This window comes from Podarcis raffonei, chromosome 5 (assembly GCF_027172205.1).
Source record: "Podarcis raffonei isolate rPodRaf1 chromosome 5, rPodRaf1.pri, whole genome shotgun sequence".
Classification (NCBI taxonomy): Eukaryota; Metazoa; Chordata; class Lepidosauria; order Squamata; family Lacertidae; genus Podarcis; species Podarcis raffonei.
Window position 1 is genome coordinate 28426976 of NC_070606.1, and position 16749 is coordinate 28443724.

At 41.6% G+C, this 16749-nt stretch overlaps 1 protein-coding gene across 5 annotated transcripts in view; it reads left to right on the forward strand.

Moving 5' to 3' along the window:
- CABCOCO1 (ciliary associated calcium binding coiled-coil 1) overlaps positions 1-2638 on the forward strand; it is a 55142-nt gene extending 52504 nt beyond the window's left edge. For all 5 annotated transcript variants that reach the window (XM_053388360.1, XM_053388361.1, XM_053388356.1 and 2 more), the window contains exon 8: positions 2346-2638. In XM_053388360.1, coding sequence (XP_053244335.1) covers positions 2346-2420 — 75 coding nt within the window. In that variant the 3' untranslated portion in view covers positions 2421-2638. The remainder of the gene's footprint in view (positions 1-2345) is intronic.
- Positions 2639-16749: the final 14111 nt, after the last annotated feature.

Genomic DNA, 16749 nt, shown 5'->3' on the forward strand with positions numbered 1-16749 from the left:
AAATCACTATAAACACATGCCTTTAGGATGGGCCTCTTCTTTCTCCCTTCCTCCCCACCTTCTGCCCCCGGCACTATTGTGAAAAGTCAGGCAGCCCCCCCAAAAGTTACATTTAAAATAAAGCAATGTAGGTATTTTTATTTGCATGTCGGCAATTTGCAAAAATGTGTCAGTGGGCAAAATAAGATTTGGTTATTTTGATGTGTATCTATCTAGTGCCTGCCATTACTTGAATATATTGTGTTTTAATCCCAGTACAAGGACTGTCTCTCTCTCTCTCCTTGCCCCCACCCCAACCTTGTTTCTTACGAGGTTTCATATCTTTTCGGAACCAGTTTTAGACTTGGAACAATTAAGCTGCTATCCTGTTTGCACTTACTGGGGAGTGGTAGCAATGAACTCAGTGGTGCTTAGCCATGCATAGGATTGCAGTATTTTAAAAATGTTAAGTGTAAGACTCTCTGCTTCTATGGCCCAGCTATAGCTCCTTTCTCATCTCCCCTTCTCCCTGCTCTCTTTATCCTGTGTGAGCCATTTGCTTTCTGCCCTGTTTCTGGAGCTGCTGTCTTGCTCAGCATCCCCACATACGATAAGGAGGAGGACTGGTTCATCCTGTGATCACTATAAAAGTGAATCTCTGGAAATCCATCTGTATTGTTGTCTATAGCCGTGAACCATTTCATTGTAGTGGGTCTTTGTCCGATTGAACAGATAACCCTCCTGCCAAAATCAAGGAGGATATTCATCAAGCCTCAGGGATTTTGGATGTCGTCTTAGGGGCAAATTCAAGGTGCCCTTTTGTCTTTATGTTCCACTGTCTAACTCCCCCACTCCCTTCCTTCCTTTTTTATTATGGAGGATTTTATTAATCTGGGCCACGTATGAGGAACATGATATGATTCTAATCTGTATTCATTTTATTTAAGATGCATCTTCTGCCATCAAAAAGGGACCCAGAGCAGGGTGCAAACATTACACAATCCATAAAGCCAACGATTAAAACAATTTTACAACCTAGTTTACATCTTTTGTTGAGGTTCGCTATTAACACTGTCTCTGAAACAAATCGTTTCAAATTTGGCTTATAAAAATACTGTGTGGTTTTAACTAGGATCCCTAGGGGCCACCAGTGGGGCTTCAAACTTAAATATCAGAAGAGCACCCTGAGGATCTCTTAACAGTGAAGGCATAACTAATCTGTGTTAAATTATTCTGTTCTTATGCACTCATGTTCAGAGACATGAGAAGTATTTAACTGGGTGAGTACAAGGTCCTTTTTCGTCCATCATTTTTGTCAGAATCTCAGCAACCATTATACATGAGGCCTTCCACCAGAAATTGGCTAAAATGGGCCACAATATGCCTGTGCCATATTTAAAACATTGCCTACTAGTTCTCTTTCACAAAGTGATTTTTGAGCTAAATTCCATTCCAGTTCACCAAGACTTCAACAACATCATTTTGAATTCAGCAGAGAATTTGGTATTAACTCTTAGATGCATTTAAACTATGTCTAAAGTAGCAGAGAGAGAAAAACAGTTCTTGAAACCTTCATTTCTGTTGTATTCTGTCGCTTTGGGAGCTGCTTTTGTCAACCATATTCCCTCCACAAAAACAGGAAATTACAGAATGCACAAAAGTATACATTTCCTACAAAAGAGATACACACATCCACCTATTTAAAAGGCTACATAAATTCCAAGGCCACGGATACATTCAGCCAGCATTTGTACAATGTTGCAGAAACAAAACAAAATGAAAGTTGCAGAAACATACTATCACTGTCAAGGAATATTTGTTGCCATTCTTGTGACATTGTTCTGAATACTGCAACGAAATCCAAGCATTCTGATGCTTGTTTGTATGATGTTCAATTGCAATGAAGCTTTAGTTGAGAGAGAAAGCAACATCTAATAAAGTAGTTCCGGCTTGTTGTTGCGCACATTGCTTCATTACATTTCCAGTAATGCACTCTTAAGTGCAATAGATCTGCTCTAAAGATTAAACATCTGCTGTGAAGGGAGGGGAGAATGGAAAATAACTCAAATGCCAGAGAATTCCACCTCCTCTCACCAATTTAGATTTATTGGTAAAATTCATCTGAGAAGGCAAGGTTACTGGTCGGGTGGATTGAGAGATGGTTGTCACTTCCTGTTCATGACAAGCATATATACTGTATTGAACTATGCACACAGTAATGAAATAAAGTATTGTTGTGCAAGTACAGGCTGGGGCATCGTAACATCTGCAAAACAGGAAGCTGTCCAAAGAATAATGTCTGCCTTTGCTGTGCAGTAGCTGATAGCTCAGTTACATCTACTTCTTCTTTAAAATTGTCTTTACAGACTGAGATTAATGAAAGGCTACAAACGCAGCAAGAGGCTTATTCTGCAAGGATAGACAAGCTGAAGAAGGCCTGAAAGAACTGAGCAAGCAGAGGGATGGTAGTGTCTTACACTTGCTATATAAAACACAGGACAGCAAGCCCTGTGATGTGTTTCTATTACCTACAGTCAGCATAATTGGGACGCTGTTGCATCATCCAGAAAGCACTGTTCTTTACCATAGCACATCTATTTTTATATTATTTGAGTGTTCTGTGAAAAGATAAATAAAATTAAACTTTAATTTTCCTCTATTGAAGGTTGTGTTTGTTTGAATCTGAGAGTCATCAGGGTTGTGAAATTTTCCCCTATATGTGTGTTGGTGGAAGATATTCAGAACATCCAAGGGCATAAAAATAGTGTAACCTTTCGGGGGATCATAAACAAGCAGCCTCTTACCTAGAATAGTTACGTCATCCCTTAGGGATGGATTGATCGGTCTGTTTCAGGCCCATGTAAGTTTTGCATGTAGCCAATCATAAATCCATTCTGTCCCATTTCTCATTTATCTGTTTTAAAAAGAATGAGAACATGTTATTTAAAGCCATACTTTATGTCATTGGGTGCATTTCTAAACATTTTTTTTATAAAATATGCTTTTTTAGTATTGTTTTTTGAGATAAGCACCCTATCATAAAATTCAGAGAAATCTGAAGGATAGTTAAGTTCCAGTGTTTGTACTAGTCTGGGAGATACAAACAAGGCCAGTTAGGGCAATGAAGCAATATTGCAAATGTAGCCATAGTCTAGATCTGTATGATAGTATTATGTTGTTGGCAAGTTTAATTTTCGGTCCTTTTCTTAATATTTCTTAGCATTTCTATTGCCAGACTCTCCTAAATCAATATTACCAGCTATTCAGACCGTTATGCACTATGCTTGAGATCATAATGCAAAGCCCATGTTTGTCTTTTTATGGACTAGGCCTGACTTTGATTTACTTCAGCGAACTCTGAAGATCAACTGATACCCCCTGCCACCTCCCAGGTTTTATGGAGGCCCTGGGAGCTCTATAAAACACTTTGAAGATGAAAAAAGTGCTATATAAGTGTGCAACGATGCTGATTTGTTCGACTTCACACATATGCTGGACATCTGTGCACTTAAAAATCGGCTAAGTGAAGCCCAAGTCCTGTATGATAAGAGGCCCACTGAAGTGAATAAAATTTAATTGTGTTGATTATATTAAGCACACTTGGGACTTGATTAGGGTCTTAATGCGAAATAGAAACAAGGGACAAAAACCATCTGGAAAGAAAATGAGAATGCATTACAAATGCACACGTAACGTTGAAGAGAAGGGTGCCTTCTGGTTCATTGATATGTAGGTAGACTCCATTTGGCTGCTCTTTTAGTGGCTTGTCACGAATGAGACACTTTTGAAAAGTTGTGTCAAGGGTGGTTGGTGCCTAATGACTCATTCAGACTTACCAGTCACCGCTTGGTGCTGCAGTTTCATTTGGTAAGTAAGATTAGGCATTCGCCAGGGTCCCAAGGCTTGTGAGGGACCAACACCCTGAAGGAGCCATCATTTGGACTTTGTATGGAGCACCCAAGAAAGCCTGAGGCAACATGAGAGAATTGCCCATCTGCATGTCCTACCTCTTCCAGGTTAAGGAGGCTGGGGCAAGGCTGGGGAGATCAATGAGGTTGCCCTGCTTGAAGAACTGCACACTACTGGAGCCAGCAGAAATCCCACTGCAGTCACCTTGTGATAAACCTGCCAATATGAACTATTCCAAATGATCCAAGACTATTAAGTCTGAGCTACAGTGGTTCTCAAACTTAATCCATTCCAGGAGTCCATTCGACTCCCGAAACTGTTCAAAAACCAAGGTGCGGCTTCCGATTAGGTGCAGAAGCTTCCTGGACTCAGTCGGAAGCTGCGGAAGCCATGTCGGACGTTTGGCTTCTGAAAAACGTTCGCAAGCCGGAACACTCACTTCTGGGTTTGCGGCGTTCGGGAGCTGATTTGTTTGGGAGCCAAGCCGTTCAACAACCAAGGTACCACTGTGCTCTCTGAATTTCCTAATTTATCAGGTTGTTCCCTACCCCAACCTGCTACGTCAGGTTGATGGAGCAGGGGGATATCAAATGTTCCATATGTATTTCTTAATGATGCAAAATACTGTCCTGTATACAGCTAACAGAAATTCCACACTTTTTGTGCCACTGTCGTTCCCTTGAAGGCCATACTACTCTAAAAAGGAACAAGGTTTGTTTTGTTTTTTATGGCTTGCAACCATAGTCTCCCAGTTCATGGTTTGTGAGTGTTTGGATTTGGTCCGTTAGTTTGACCCCAAGCCCATGCAGCCTTAACCTGGTCAGTGTGAAGATGGATGGGGCTGAGACTGCAAGAAGCCTGTTATTTCCATTGCCTTACGCTTCCTTGAATACCTTCCTTGTGCCCCATTCGAGGTCCCTGTCCCAAGAATGAACATGCTCAGTTGACTCATCTGGGGAGATTTAATCATGTTTTCTGCATCCACACTAAGACTTGGGGAAGTTGTCTTGACCAAGCTTAAAAACTCCTGCCCACACTTCTGATAGGCTAAGGTTGTTATTATTGTTATTGTTATCAGCAAATTTTCATTATTTTGGGGGAAAGTAACCAGCTAATGTGGAAAACGGAACTTACAACTAGAAAACTGAGAAACTAAGAAAAGCAAAAGTTGATGGATTTTTCAATGGCCTGAGCTTTTGTCTAGGTAATATTTGCCCTATTATACTAATTGTTCCAGTTTTGCCCAATTTGAGTTCCATCAACTTATTTAGATAATTTTTATTTTGATCATTTATTAACTGAATGCAGTGAGTTTATAAGCAAAAGTTGCCCTGAGCTCTCTGTGACCTTTCTGGCATGCACAATATTGCCGACTCCAATAATGGGTAATATGTGTATAACAATTGTTTACATCCAACCAACATTTACAATCAGACTGCCAAAGCAGCTTCTTTCTACTGCATAAAATAACCTGTGTGATACTGGGAATCAGACACCACTTGCTCTTTTTGTTTGTAAATTCAGCGTATAATAAAAATATGTCTGTACACCAAACTAACCTGATTTCCCCCTTCTTCTCACTAGTACATGGATTCTTTGTTAATATTATATTTTTAATACCTTTTTTTCAACGTTAAAAGCAGGACAAAGTTTGCATTCACTTAACTTTAAAATTCAGTGATTGCCAAGAATGTCCCATACAGTAAAGTCTGCTTTCAGGTTACTAGAATATTTTTTAATAGTTTGCTGCACATTGCTGCCTGCGCATGGTCAATTCACACATGATGTTTCTTTGGTGTGCACGTAAGGTTTTGTAAACTATCCCACCCCTCGCAAAAATAAATAAATTATGGTACATTCATCAGAGAGCCAAGTTTGACTGCAGTTCCCTATCAAGAGCATTTTGAGTTGCAAGCCTACGTTTGCCCACCATAATGTGTGAATGGGCTTCTCAAAAGACTTACTTTAAATGAGGGTTTAAATTAAGTTGGAGTGGGGGGAGAGAAGGCAGGAGCCACTGCTGGTGTTCCCAGAAACCAAATTGTCTTTTAACAGCTGGCAACTTTCAGTTTTTCATCATGACTGCCCAATAGTGCCCTCTTCTTGTTACTATTTGCATGCCAAGGCAGGACAGGACAGCTCAAGACTGGGAATTAACACTAGATTTTTTCCCCATTCCAGAGAGCTAAAAGCAGTATGAAATGTGTACACTTGTGATGCTCCCCCAACCCCCGTCCCGATAACATCTTTTCGCCAGGTATAAATAATGAGTCCCATTATTTCTAGGGGGTTGGATAGGGTTGGGGAAAGAATATTGCTGGAAATCATACATTAAACCACAGATAGCAAATATGTGTCATTTCCACCATCTGTACTCTGATGCACCAACACTTTACCACATGAAACTATTATAATACCTTATTTCGTTGTTTGTGAGAGAGGCAGCAAGGTTAAGATAATAAGACGGTTGTGAGCTTGAAGAGGTGCCGCGTCTGTTGCATTTCAGCTACCTTGAATTTTCATCTGGATATTTTACAGCACTTTGGGGGTCCACAATGCTGCCCTCCGTACATAAGGATTGTTTTGCTGAATCAGACCAAAGTGCCGTCTAATCTACCGTGCCATTTCCACTACTAGCTGCCGACAAGTTGCCTCTGGGCACTTGCAAGCATAGCCTCTCCAGCATGTTGTATTTAAGGGAAAGCCACCCTTTATAAGTGGTAATTCTATTTAGAAGTCATGATTGATAGCCATTGGAAAAGCTCCTTGAGATGGGAGAGGCTTTAAAATCAATACCGTCAAAACTGGAATGAAATCTCTGCGGAGCAAGGCTTTTCTATTGTGCAACTCACCATAAAAGATCTATGTATGCAAACATGAGAATTCCGCCTTCTAATCCTCTCCTTTGTACTATCTGGTAGATATCAACTCCAAATGTTCCAGTCTGCCTCATGCGCAGATTCATAATCTTCCCCAGAGCATAATATTCAAGAATTATCAAGACTACTCACAGGGAATGATTTTGTCCCTTGATTGAGTTCCAGAGAAATGTTCTCAGTTCTCCCCCTTGCCAAATGCATGGTGTGGATCATACAAACCATTTTTTCCCAAGCCTTATTGACCCCCCACCCCAATCCTCGCCATAATAAACGCATTTCTGCTAATGGGTCGGGGGAGGGAGGAGGGATTTGGCAGATGTTTGCAAACGAAGGTCTACCACAAACTCTGTTTCTGCATTGCAAAACATTCCTGTTTCTAGGAAGTGGTTGCTTATTTTTCTAATTCAAGGAATACAGTCAAAATACCATGCATAGCATTCCTTAATATAATACCAAGCAGCATTGTTTGCAATATCTCCTTGTAACCACTGTAGTTTTGACAGATCAGCTTAAAACATACGGCACCAAGTTTGGAAACCGGGCCTTGGCTTTGGAATCCTATTGCAGAGCTGGAACAAATCTGCCCAGGGTTTTGGGAGGAGAGAGCTACCAGTATTCATTTGTGTTGGAAATTAGCTCTGTGAGTAGTGATAGAATCACGTCATGCAATGGCAAATATAGATGCGAGATTGTAAACGCTGTCATAAGGGGATTCTCATCCATAATACAAACCTGACTTCCCAACTTGCATTATTACCATTATTTTCAGCTTATTAGTTGTTTGCCATATTAGGAGTCTCTAAGCAACTTGCAAAAATTTAAAAACAAAAAGTAAAGCATTGGTTTTTTTGCGGGGGAGGGGAGCACATTACAATAGAAAAATCCATCAAAGAGACCTAGTGAAACAGCAGCAAAAGAAGTGCTGGATATAAGCCACCAATTCCCCCCACCCCGACCATCATGTGGACTATTCACCTGATGGCAGCTTCCAATGTGATCCTTGCCGTGGAACCATCTCCCTGTTCTGATATCTCTTTAAAGTGCCTTTCTGTTCTCAGGCCTTTCGCTTGCATTTAATTTCAGTGGGTTATTTAATTTCACCTTATTTTAACGTGGCCTGGGCAATCAGCTACAAGTGATGTTTAAATGGCTGTACACAGCCTCAAGGCTCAAGTAACAGGCAGAAGAAAAGAATTATGTTGGGACTAGGTCAATGTTTCCTCACATTTATGCTCCATCATAATAAGGAGCAGGATTTGCATACTTTTTTAAAATTGCAAATCTGTGCTGTTGGTGGTAATGTTACAGGCACTAGCCAGTCGGTGCCTTTTACAGCCATTCGTTCCTCCATTCAAGCTAAAACATGCCCCAAACTATCCCCACCTCATGAATTCACCAGAAGAGCACACATGTATCTGTTCACTCAGTAAACTTCTCAGAGTATCGGGGGTGTTCTTAATCTCCACCACTTTTAACATGTTAAATGTCTTGACATACTCTGGATAAGGTGCTGCATAAGATAATTTTTGGGGTATGATGCACTTTGTGACATAATTGAGGAAGGACATATCTCAGTAGCAGGGCATCTGCACTGCATGCACCATGTCCTTATTTAGGTCCCCGGCATCTCCAGGTAGGTCTGGGAAAGAGTGTTTCCTGAAACCCTGGAAGGCTGCTGCTGCCAGTCAGTAAAGGCAATGCTGAACTAGATGGACCAATATCTGACTCGTTATAAATAGGCTTCCTGTGTCCTAAATGCATCCCACTGCATCATGGACAGTAGAAAAGGTAAAAAGGTAAAGGACCCCTGGACAGTTAAGTCCAGTCAAAGGTGACTATGGGGTCGTGGTGCTCATCTCGCTTCAGGCTGAGGGAGCCAGCATTTGTCCACAGACAGTTTTCCGGGTCATGTGGCCAGCATGACTAAACCGCTTCTGCTGCAATGGAAGCTAGAGTGCACGGAAACGCCGTTTACCTTCCCACCACAGCGGTATCTATTTATCTACTTGCACTGGTGTGCTTTTGAACCACTAGGTTGGCAGGAGCTGGGACAGAGCAATGGGAGCTCACCCCATTGCGGGGATTCGAACCACCGACCTTCTGATCAGCAAGCCCAAGGGGCTCAGTGGTTTAGACCACGGCGCCGGACAGAGCTAAAGCTGGACCTAAATCTTGCAGTGCATGTCCTGCATCTCCTCCCCTCTCCCAGCATCCCTGCGATGTCTGGGTGTGCAAAATAATACCGACACCCCACACTTTCTTCTAATAACTTGAGCAGCAAGATGTTTGTGTTATTTGAAAAAAATATTATGCCTGCTTTCTGGGCGCACAAGATGACATTCAGATACCGAGCGTTGATTGCTCATGGTTTATTCAGTGCCTTTAATAAAGTCTGAAGAGGTTTTCTTCTATGAGAAAATGTCTCTTTTGATTAATCAATTAAACTTGATGTTCCCCCTCTCCTCCCCAACGGTAAACACACTGGAAAAAGTATGCCCTTTGCCACCTGCCGATGAGCAGCACCTTCTTGCAACAGAGCGGAGCAAATTTTCTTCCAAGGGAAGGAGATGCGATTAGAAGTGGTAATAACAGGGCTTCAGGGCTTTAATCGATTTTGTTGGTAGATTAATCAACTAAAGGTTTGGCCTAGTATTGACAAGTACATATAGGTGATGGGCACTTGCTGTTGTTTAGCTGTGGTGTTCTGCTGTAACAGAACCAGAATGCACCTCCTTCAATGTTAACGCAGGAATCCCAATTGAAGCATCTCTGACAGATGGCCATCCAATCTCTGCTCAAAATCCTCTGAGGGGAGGAGAGCCCACCACCTTCCGAGGGAGCCAGTTCCACTGTTGAACAGCTATTGCTACCAGGAACTTCTTCCTGATATTTAGTTTGAATGAATTTCCCTTCTTGTAACTTCAAGTCATTAGCCTCCACAGCAGGAGAGACAAGTTTTCTCCATCTTCTATGTGACAGCCTATTATTATTATTGTTATTGTTATTAACCATCCTTTATCAAAAGATTCCAGGGCAGTGTACAACATTAAGGACACATTTTATGGAGCACAATAACAAGAAAATAATAAAAGGCATAAAAATAGACAGCATAATTATAAAATAATCATAATAACAGTCTCCTACCAACACCCGCCAGCTGATTATTTAACAGCCAAAGGCCTAGGTTAAGAGGAATGTTTTTGCCCAGCACCTATAGACATATAATGATGGTGCCAAGCAAGCCTCTCTTAGATATTCAAAGATGGCTACCATGGAACTAAGGTTAAGTCTCTTGGAAATTTAGGCTGCAATCCTACACCCAGTTTCCTGGGAGTAAGCCCCATAGAACACAGTGGGATTGACCTTTGATAATAATTTTTAGGAGGCTATTATTGGACTGTAATTGAGAACAATGGGATTTACTTTTGACTAGAACCATATACGATTGTGCCATTAATCATGGGCTTAAATTTCTTGCATTTGAATGAATTGGGATTTTAATGCCCCTGTCTTCCATGGGATTGTCCTTTCTGGTTGGAACCCAACATGAAGCAAAGCACTTCTCAAGCCCAACAAAATAAATGGACTGATGTTGTTCTAACTCATATATTGGCTCATGGGGACATTAATATTTTCTTTTTTGTCCATATGGGTTCTTTTGCCTGTGACTCGTTTTCCAAAGCATCACTGAATCTATTTGGTCGTTTAAGCGTGGCTAAGTTCCACTGAGCCCCTATTATGATTTCTTAAATTTTTCTGTAGAACCTGCCGCTCATTTGTTAACCCCTTGCTATTGTTACAGATCTCATTCACACAAAGGCCTTTCTTCCGTTTGAATGCTGAAGTTTTGTAAGGAAGTCATTCCGCTGGAAAGAAGTTTACAAGATCCTCAGACAAACGGTTTTAACAAAGATCAAACTCCCTCTTTTTTTAACATTGCCAGTTGAATTGAAAGATGGAATGGCCTAGATATAAGTCATGAATAATTTGAAAAGACTTCTCTCTTTTCTCTCTCTCTCTCTGAAAGCTTCTCTCCCCCCCCTTCTCAAGGCATTGAAAGCTGAGGATTTTAGAAAAAGAGACTGAGGTGAGAAAAGGCAGTTTAATTTTGAAGATGATTATATAGGGTGTGAGTTTCCAACCCGAAGGATTTCATGACATGTTTTTTTATTATTATTATCACACATACCACAATATTCCTGCAAGGTGCTCAGTGGGACGTAAAGATGGTTTCCAGGTGCCCCCATCCCTTCGAGCAGAGTACAGGATCAGGCCTGATTCAGGAATAGAACTGTATGGCAATGCTTTTAATTGAGACTTTTCCCTGGGCCAATTGAGAAATATGGGTATGTAGGTCAAAACAAGCAGAGAAAGAAAATGTGTGGATTGTCACTTTTCATATGTATGACTGCTCTTTTCCTGTGCGCAGTGCTTTTTTCGGGGGGGGTAACTTTTTAATATTGTGTTGTAGTGTTGAGTTTTGTTGGAGTGTCCTGCCCTGGGACCTTGGGGTGAAGGATAGAATAAGAATAAGAATAAGAATATCAGTGCTTTTTTCTGGGGGGATGGGACGTGGGGGGGGATGCATACCCCTAAACATTTTGTGAATCTAAGTTTGGCCTCATTGAGAGGCAGTATTTCAATATGAGTAGGAAAATGAGAGTACCCCTAGACATTTTTTTTGGGGGGGGAACACTGCCCGTATATGTTAAGAAAAAGACATAATAGAAATTTACAGTTTCAAAAATCATACATGCAATGTTCAAAAATCATACATGCAATGTAGCCTGAAGCAGTACAATCCAGGAACCTGCCTGCTCTGCTGTGTAGGCCAGGCCCCTTGATCATAATGGCGGGTTATACTACATTGGCTTCTTCTACTGGCACTTCCAATGTAGTGACGCATCACAAATTTGGCAAGGATTCCCTACATCTCTTCGTCTGACAAGTCACTGATAAAAAGGTTGGCATGTACTGGGCCCGGGAAAGAGCCTTTCAGCATCCTCACTCAAAGCATCCCTCCAGTTTGTTGAGAAAACATTGAAGAACACTCTTTGAGTACGTCTCCCCAACAAATTCTGAATTCACCTGATCCATATTTAACAAAAATAAAAAATAAAAAAATTGTCTAGTAGCACCTTATAGACCAACACACTTCAGCACACTTCTTCAGGTTATCTGAAGAAGTGTGCATGCACATGAAAGCTTATACCAGAACAAACTTAGCTGGTCTCTATAAGGTGCTACTAGACAATTTTTATTTTTTTTAATTGTTATTTCAACTGCATCAGACCAACAACACTACCTACCCATATTTAACCAGTTTGCTAACGCAAATATCATGGGGAACACTGTCAAATACTTAGCCTGAAATAAAGATCTATTATGTCCATAGAATTCTCCCCATCCTCTAAGCCAATAACCGTGTGTGTGTATGTGTGGACGACTTAAGTTATTCAAATGCTAAATTTCATTTTATTTATTTTAAACTTGAAAATATGGCAGTATGGTAAAACAAATAGGTAAAGGTAAAGGACACCTGGGTGGTTAAGTCCAGTCAAAGGCGACTATGGGGTAATGCACTCATCTCGCTTTTCAGGCAGAGGGCACCAGCATTTGTCCACAGACAGCTTTCAGAGTCATGTGGCCAGCATGACTAAACCATTTCTGGCGCACTGGAACACCATGATGAGTTCTAGAGTGCATGGAAGTGCCATGTGTCTTCCTGCTGCAGCAGTACCTATTTATCTACCTGCACTGGTGTGCTTTTGAACTGCTAGGTTGGCAGAAGCTGGGACAGAGCAATGGGAGCTAACCCTGTTGCATGGATTTGAACAGCCGACCTTCCGATCAGCAAGCCCAAGAGGCTCAGTGGTTTAGACCACAGCACCACCCGCTCCCCTTGGTAAAGCAAATATCAGGATATTAAAATGTGTGTTTTAGGTAATGAATTAGGGTTTTTTAGATTCTTTTTTGTATTTGAAAAATAAATACAATTTTTTAAAAAAAGAAACAAGATTAGTCATTAATCCGTCTTGGCAAATCCATGTTAGCCTCTTACCGATCACCGCATATTGATTCCTTTATAATCTGTTTTAGTATTTTTCCAGGTATCAATCTGTCTTCAATCCTCAAACAACTTTGTTTTTGGGAGTGGAAGAGCAAACTTGTCCCCTTGTCTGTACAGATGGTTTTATTTTGTTAATATATTTTCATCCCGCTTTTCAATTTAAACTGTATCACACAACTTATGACAAATAAATTACAATAACAAAAAAATGCAAATTAATACAAATAAAGCAGGCGAAAATATGTACACCAGATAAACTAAAAAGACGTTTATGATACCGTCACCTGTGCACACCTAAGTCACCATCTGTTAGCCTAACCTTCTTTGCAGGCTTGTTGTGAAATGGGGTAGAGGAAAAATAAGTACACCACCTCAAGTTCCTTGGAAGATGAAGGTGGTCTATAGATGTAATAAATAAATACAAATAAATTAAATCCTAAGCACACTGACTTACCAGTGGTGGCTGTTGCCCATTTGGACAAGTAGCGTGAAAAGCAGGGAGGTCAACAGTAGGTGGCGGCAGAGCCAACTGCTTCTATCCTCCTCGCTGCTACATTCTAGAAGGGCACACCTGAGGCTAAAGAGGAGGAAGCAGACAGCCAGGCCTACCTTCTGGACTAGTTGTAAGAGAGCAAGCAGGTGGTCTGCGGTGGGCAGACAGAGGTTGGTGGGCCTTGTTTGCTCTCCACTGACATCTGTGAGCAAGTCCCAACTGAACACAGTCGGTTTTTCTTCTGAGTAGCCATGCATAGAACTGCACTGTTGCCATCACCAAGCATGGCGGGGCTTACTTCTCAACATGTGTCAGCATGTTTTGGATTGTGTGGCACGTGTCGCTGCTTGGAGGGAGATTCAGACTGTGATGACATTGCGTCTACCACTGGGCTGGGGAAGGAAATGCTTCAGTGGCTCTTTCTGCAATGCAGTTCTACAGCTGCACAGCAGTAATTGCTGCAAGAGAGGGAGAAGGAATTCTACTTTTCCTGAGAGGAGAGAGAAGTGAGAAGATGACCCACTTTCCAGATGATTATTATTCTGTCTTCAAAGTGTTCGGAGCACTATTTCAAGCAAGCTGAAAGGACAAAGACAAAAGGCTTCCAGGACCAGATGCACCTTCATATGTGAGATTGTGTGTGTGTGTGTGCGCTCACACCGGCACTCAGTTCCCAGTTTTTACAAGGGATGCTGATTTCATGTTTTGAGCCTAACCAGCCTTCTTCAAACTGGCATCTCCAGATGTTTTCAACTAACTACAACTCCCATAACCCCCAGCAAACATGCCTGGGGCTGATGGAAGGTGCAGTCCAAAACATTTGAAGGGCACCAGGTTGAAGAATATTGCTGCAGATTGAAAATGATGAATGAAAACACATCTATCAGCTTCTCCTCCTAGTTTCACAGTAGAGGGCATTGATGCTTTGAATGGCATAGATATGTAGGGCACAAGAAGTAGAGAGCTATATGTTCCACAGTGCATGTGGATGAGGGAAAAAATGCTTTATCTAAGGTGGTTTTATGTAAGCATGCCAGCAAGTAAATATGCCATCATTGTTTTAAATTTGGGGGACTTTTCAGAATCTACTGCCTTTGTCCTCCCAAACTCAGCTGCAGATTGGACTCCCCTGCCCTCATATGTATGTGCATGATGAAATGAGCCAGCTAAATATGTGCACTTTAATTCCCATGATCATGCTGGTGAAAGGGTTTTGGCTTAACAACAACAACAACATATTATCAATACCCTGCCCATGCGACTGGGTTGCCGCAGCTTCTCTAGGCGACTTTCAACATAATATAAAAACACAATGAGACGTTAAACATTAAAAACTTCCTGTTATATGTCAAAAGACAACCAGTCTGCTTTCTATGGTCCCAAGAAACTGTACTTGCACATTAGGGCAAAACCGCCAGCTTGTCTATAGCTACACATTAAGCAAAATGAACCCACCAGTGTCACAAAAGCACACAAATCCATGCGGATGGATTTGCGACAAAATACCATGGAAAACCATCTAAAGCCAGATCATGCACATCACCTGTTTGCAAAAACTTGCATTTCCACTGCACTAGATGCATGCTGTCTAGTACCAAGGAAAGGGAAAGTACACCTTCTGTGAACTGTTGTGGCTTCCAATGCAATGTGAGGTGCTTATCGTTTCCCCAAAACACGATTTTTTGGAGTAACAAGTTTGCTAGTTAAGCGGATCCCTGCTTGGAGAGATGGTCGCTGTCTATGAACAGAGCCACACATTGAATCTGAAATGAATTAATAGTAATTCTTTATGAAGTTCTTCCTCTGTCTTTCCCTTGCTGCCTGATTAAATGAATATTATTTTCCCCTAATTGATTTTACAAGTCATTTATCAGAGATTTATGAGAATCAACCCACTTTAGAAAGTATTTGAGAGCTTTAACGTTTGACGTGTCTTCATTTATCATTTACTGCGTTCTCCATTTACACCCAGCATTCAGTAATCTTCCAAATATTAGGTTTTATTGAAAATACACACCATTCAGAGAAGGGTTTCCCCCGCTTTTATTATAATTTAATGATTAAAGGTGGATGGAAGATTAGGGATACTAATTAAACCCAAAAACTCCCTCCAGAATAGTATCATAAGGCTACAGCATCAAGAACTGCTCTTCATTACAAGGGTATTTTCTAGAGTTACGTCTACATTGCAGATCTTAAACTACCTTGAAACTAGTTTTAAATATGATGGATTGCCCCAAAGAAATCTGTGAACTGTGATTTTGAAGGGTTGCTGTGGGTTAGCAACTGCCTACCTTTCAAAGATCTATAGTCCCTGAGAAAATACATTTGAAAAGGGATTAAATACACAGTATAGGCAGTATAAGCAGGTGGTGCTGTGGGTTAAACCACAGAGCCTAGGACTTGCTGATCAGAAGGTTGGCAGTTCGAATCCCCGCGACGGGGTGAGCTCCCGTTGCTCGGTCCCTGCTCCTGCCAACCTAGCAGTTTGAAAGCACATCAAAGTGAAGTAGATAAATAGGTACCGCTCCGACGGGAAGGTAAACAGCGTTTCCATTTGCTGCTCTGGTTCGCCAGAAGCGACTTAGTCATGCTGGCCACATGACCCGGAAGCTGTACGCCGGCTCCCTCGGCCAATAAAGCGAGATGAGCGCTGCAACCCCAGAGTCGGTCACGACTGGACCTAATGGTCAGGGGTCCCTTTACCTTTTATAGGCAGTATAGACAACAGAGGAATGCTCAGGTTCTTCAGCATTTTATCGCTATTCCCACTGAGTTGTCTTCAAAATGAAGTAGCCAAGTTTTACACTGTTGCATTCCTCCCCACTCCCCCTCATTTCTTAATGGAGAGAATTCTTTTTAAGCATTTGGGGAAGCAAGGCAATTTGCAAGAGGAGTCAGTTCATGCAGAGGCAGCATAGAATTGTAGAATTGTAGACTTGGAAGGGATCACAAGGATCATCTAGTTCAACCCTCTGCAATGCAGGAATCTTTCAGCCAATGTGGGGCTTGAACCCACAACCCTGGGATTTAGTCTCATGCTCAACCAACTGAGCTATCCTGGAAGGGGACAGTGTTTTAGCTACTAGCAGAATCCCAATGCTGACACTCAATGTTTGTATGGAGTTGGTCAAGAAGCGGAACCGAATTTCCCTTCTACAACAGATGAATTGTATTCATTCACTAGCAGGCACCAATGTCTACCTATGCCCAGGGTTTGTTGGTTTTTTTCCAGCCTTTGGTGTGTTCTGTCACCTATTTGGTGTGTTCCTGCAGCTCTGTAGCACTGCAGCACGTTGGCTCAGGGCATGGAGGCTGCGGGCAGCACAGCTATCGGTACAGTGGAGGGGGCAGTGTTGCAAGGCTCTGAAACCAGCGCTCAACAACTTTGGGTGCTCCCCACTAAAAAAAGGTTGACA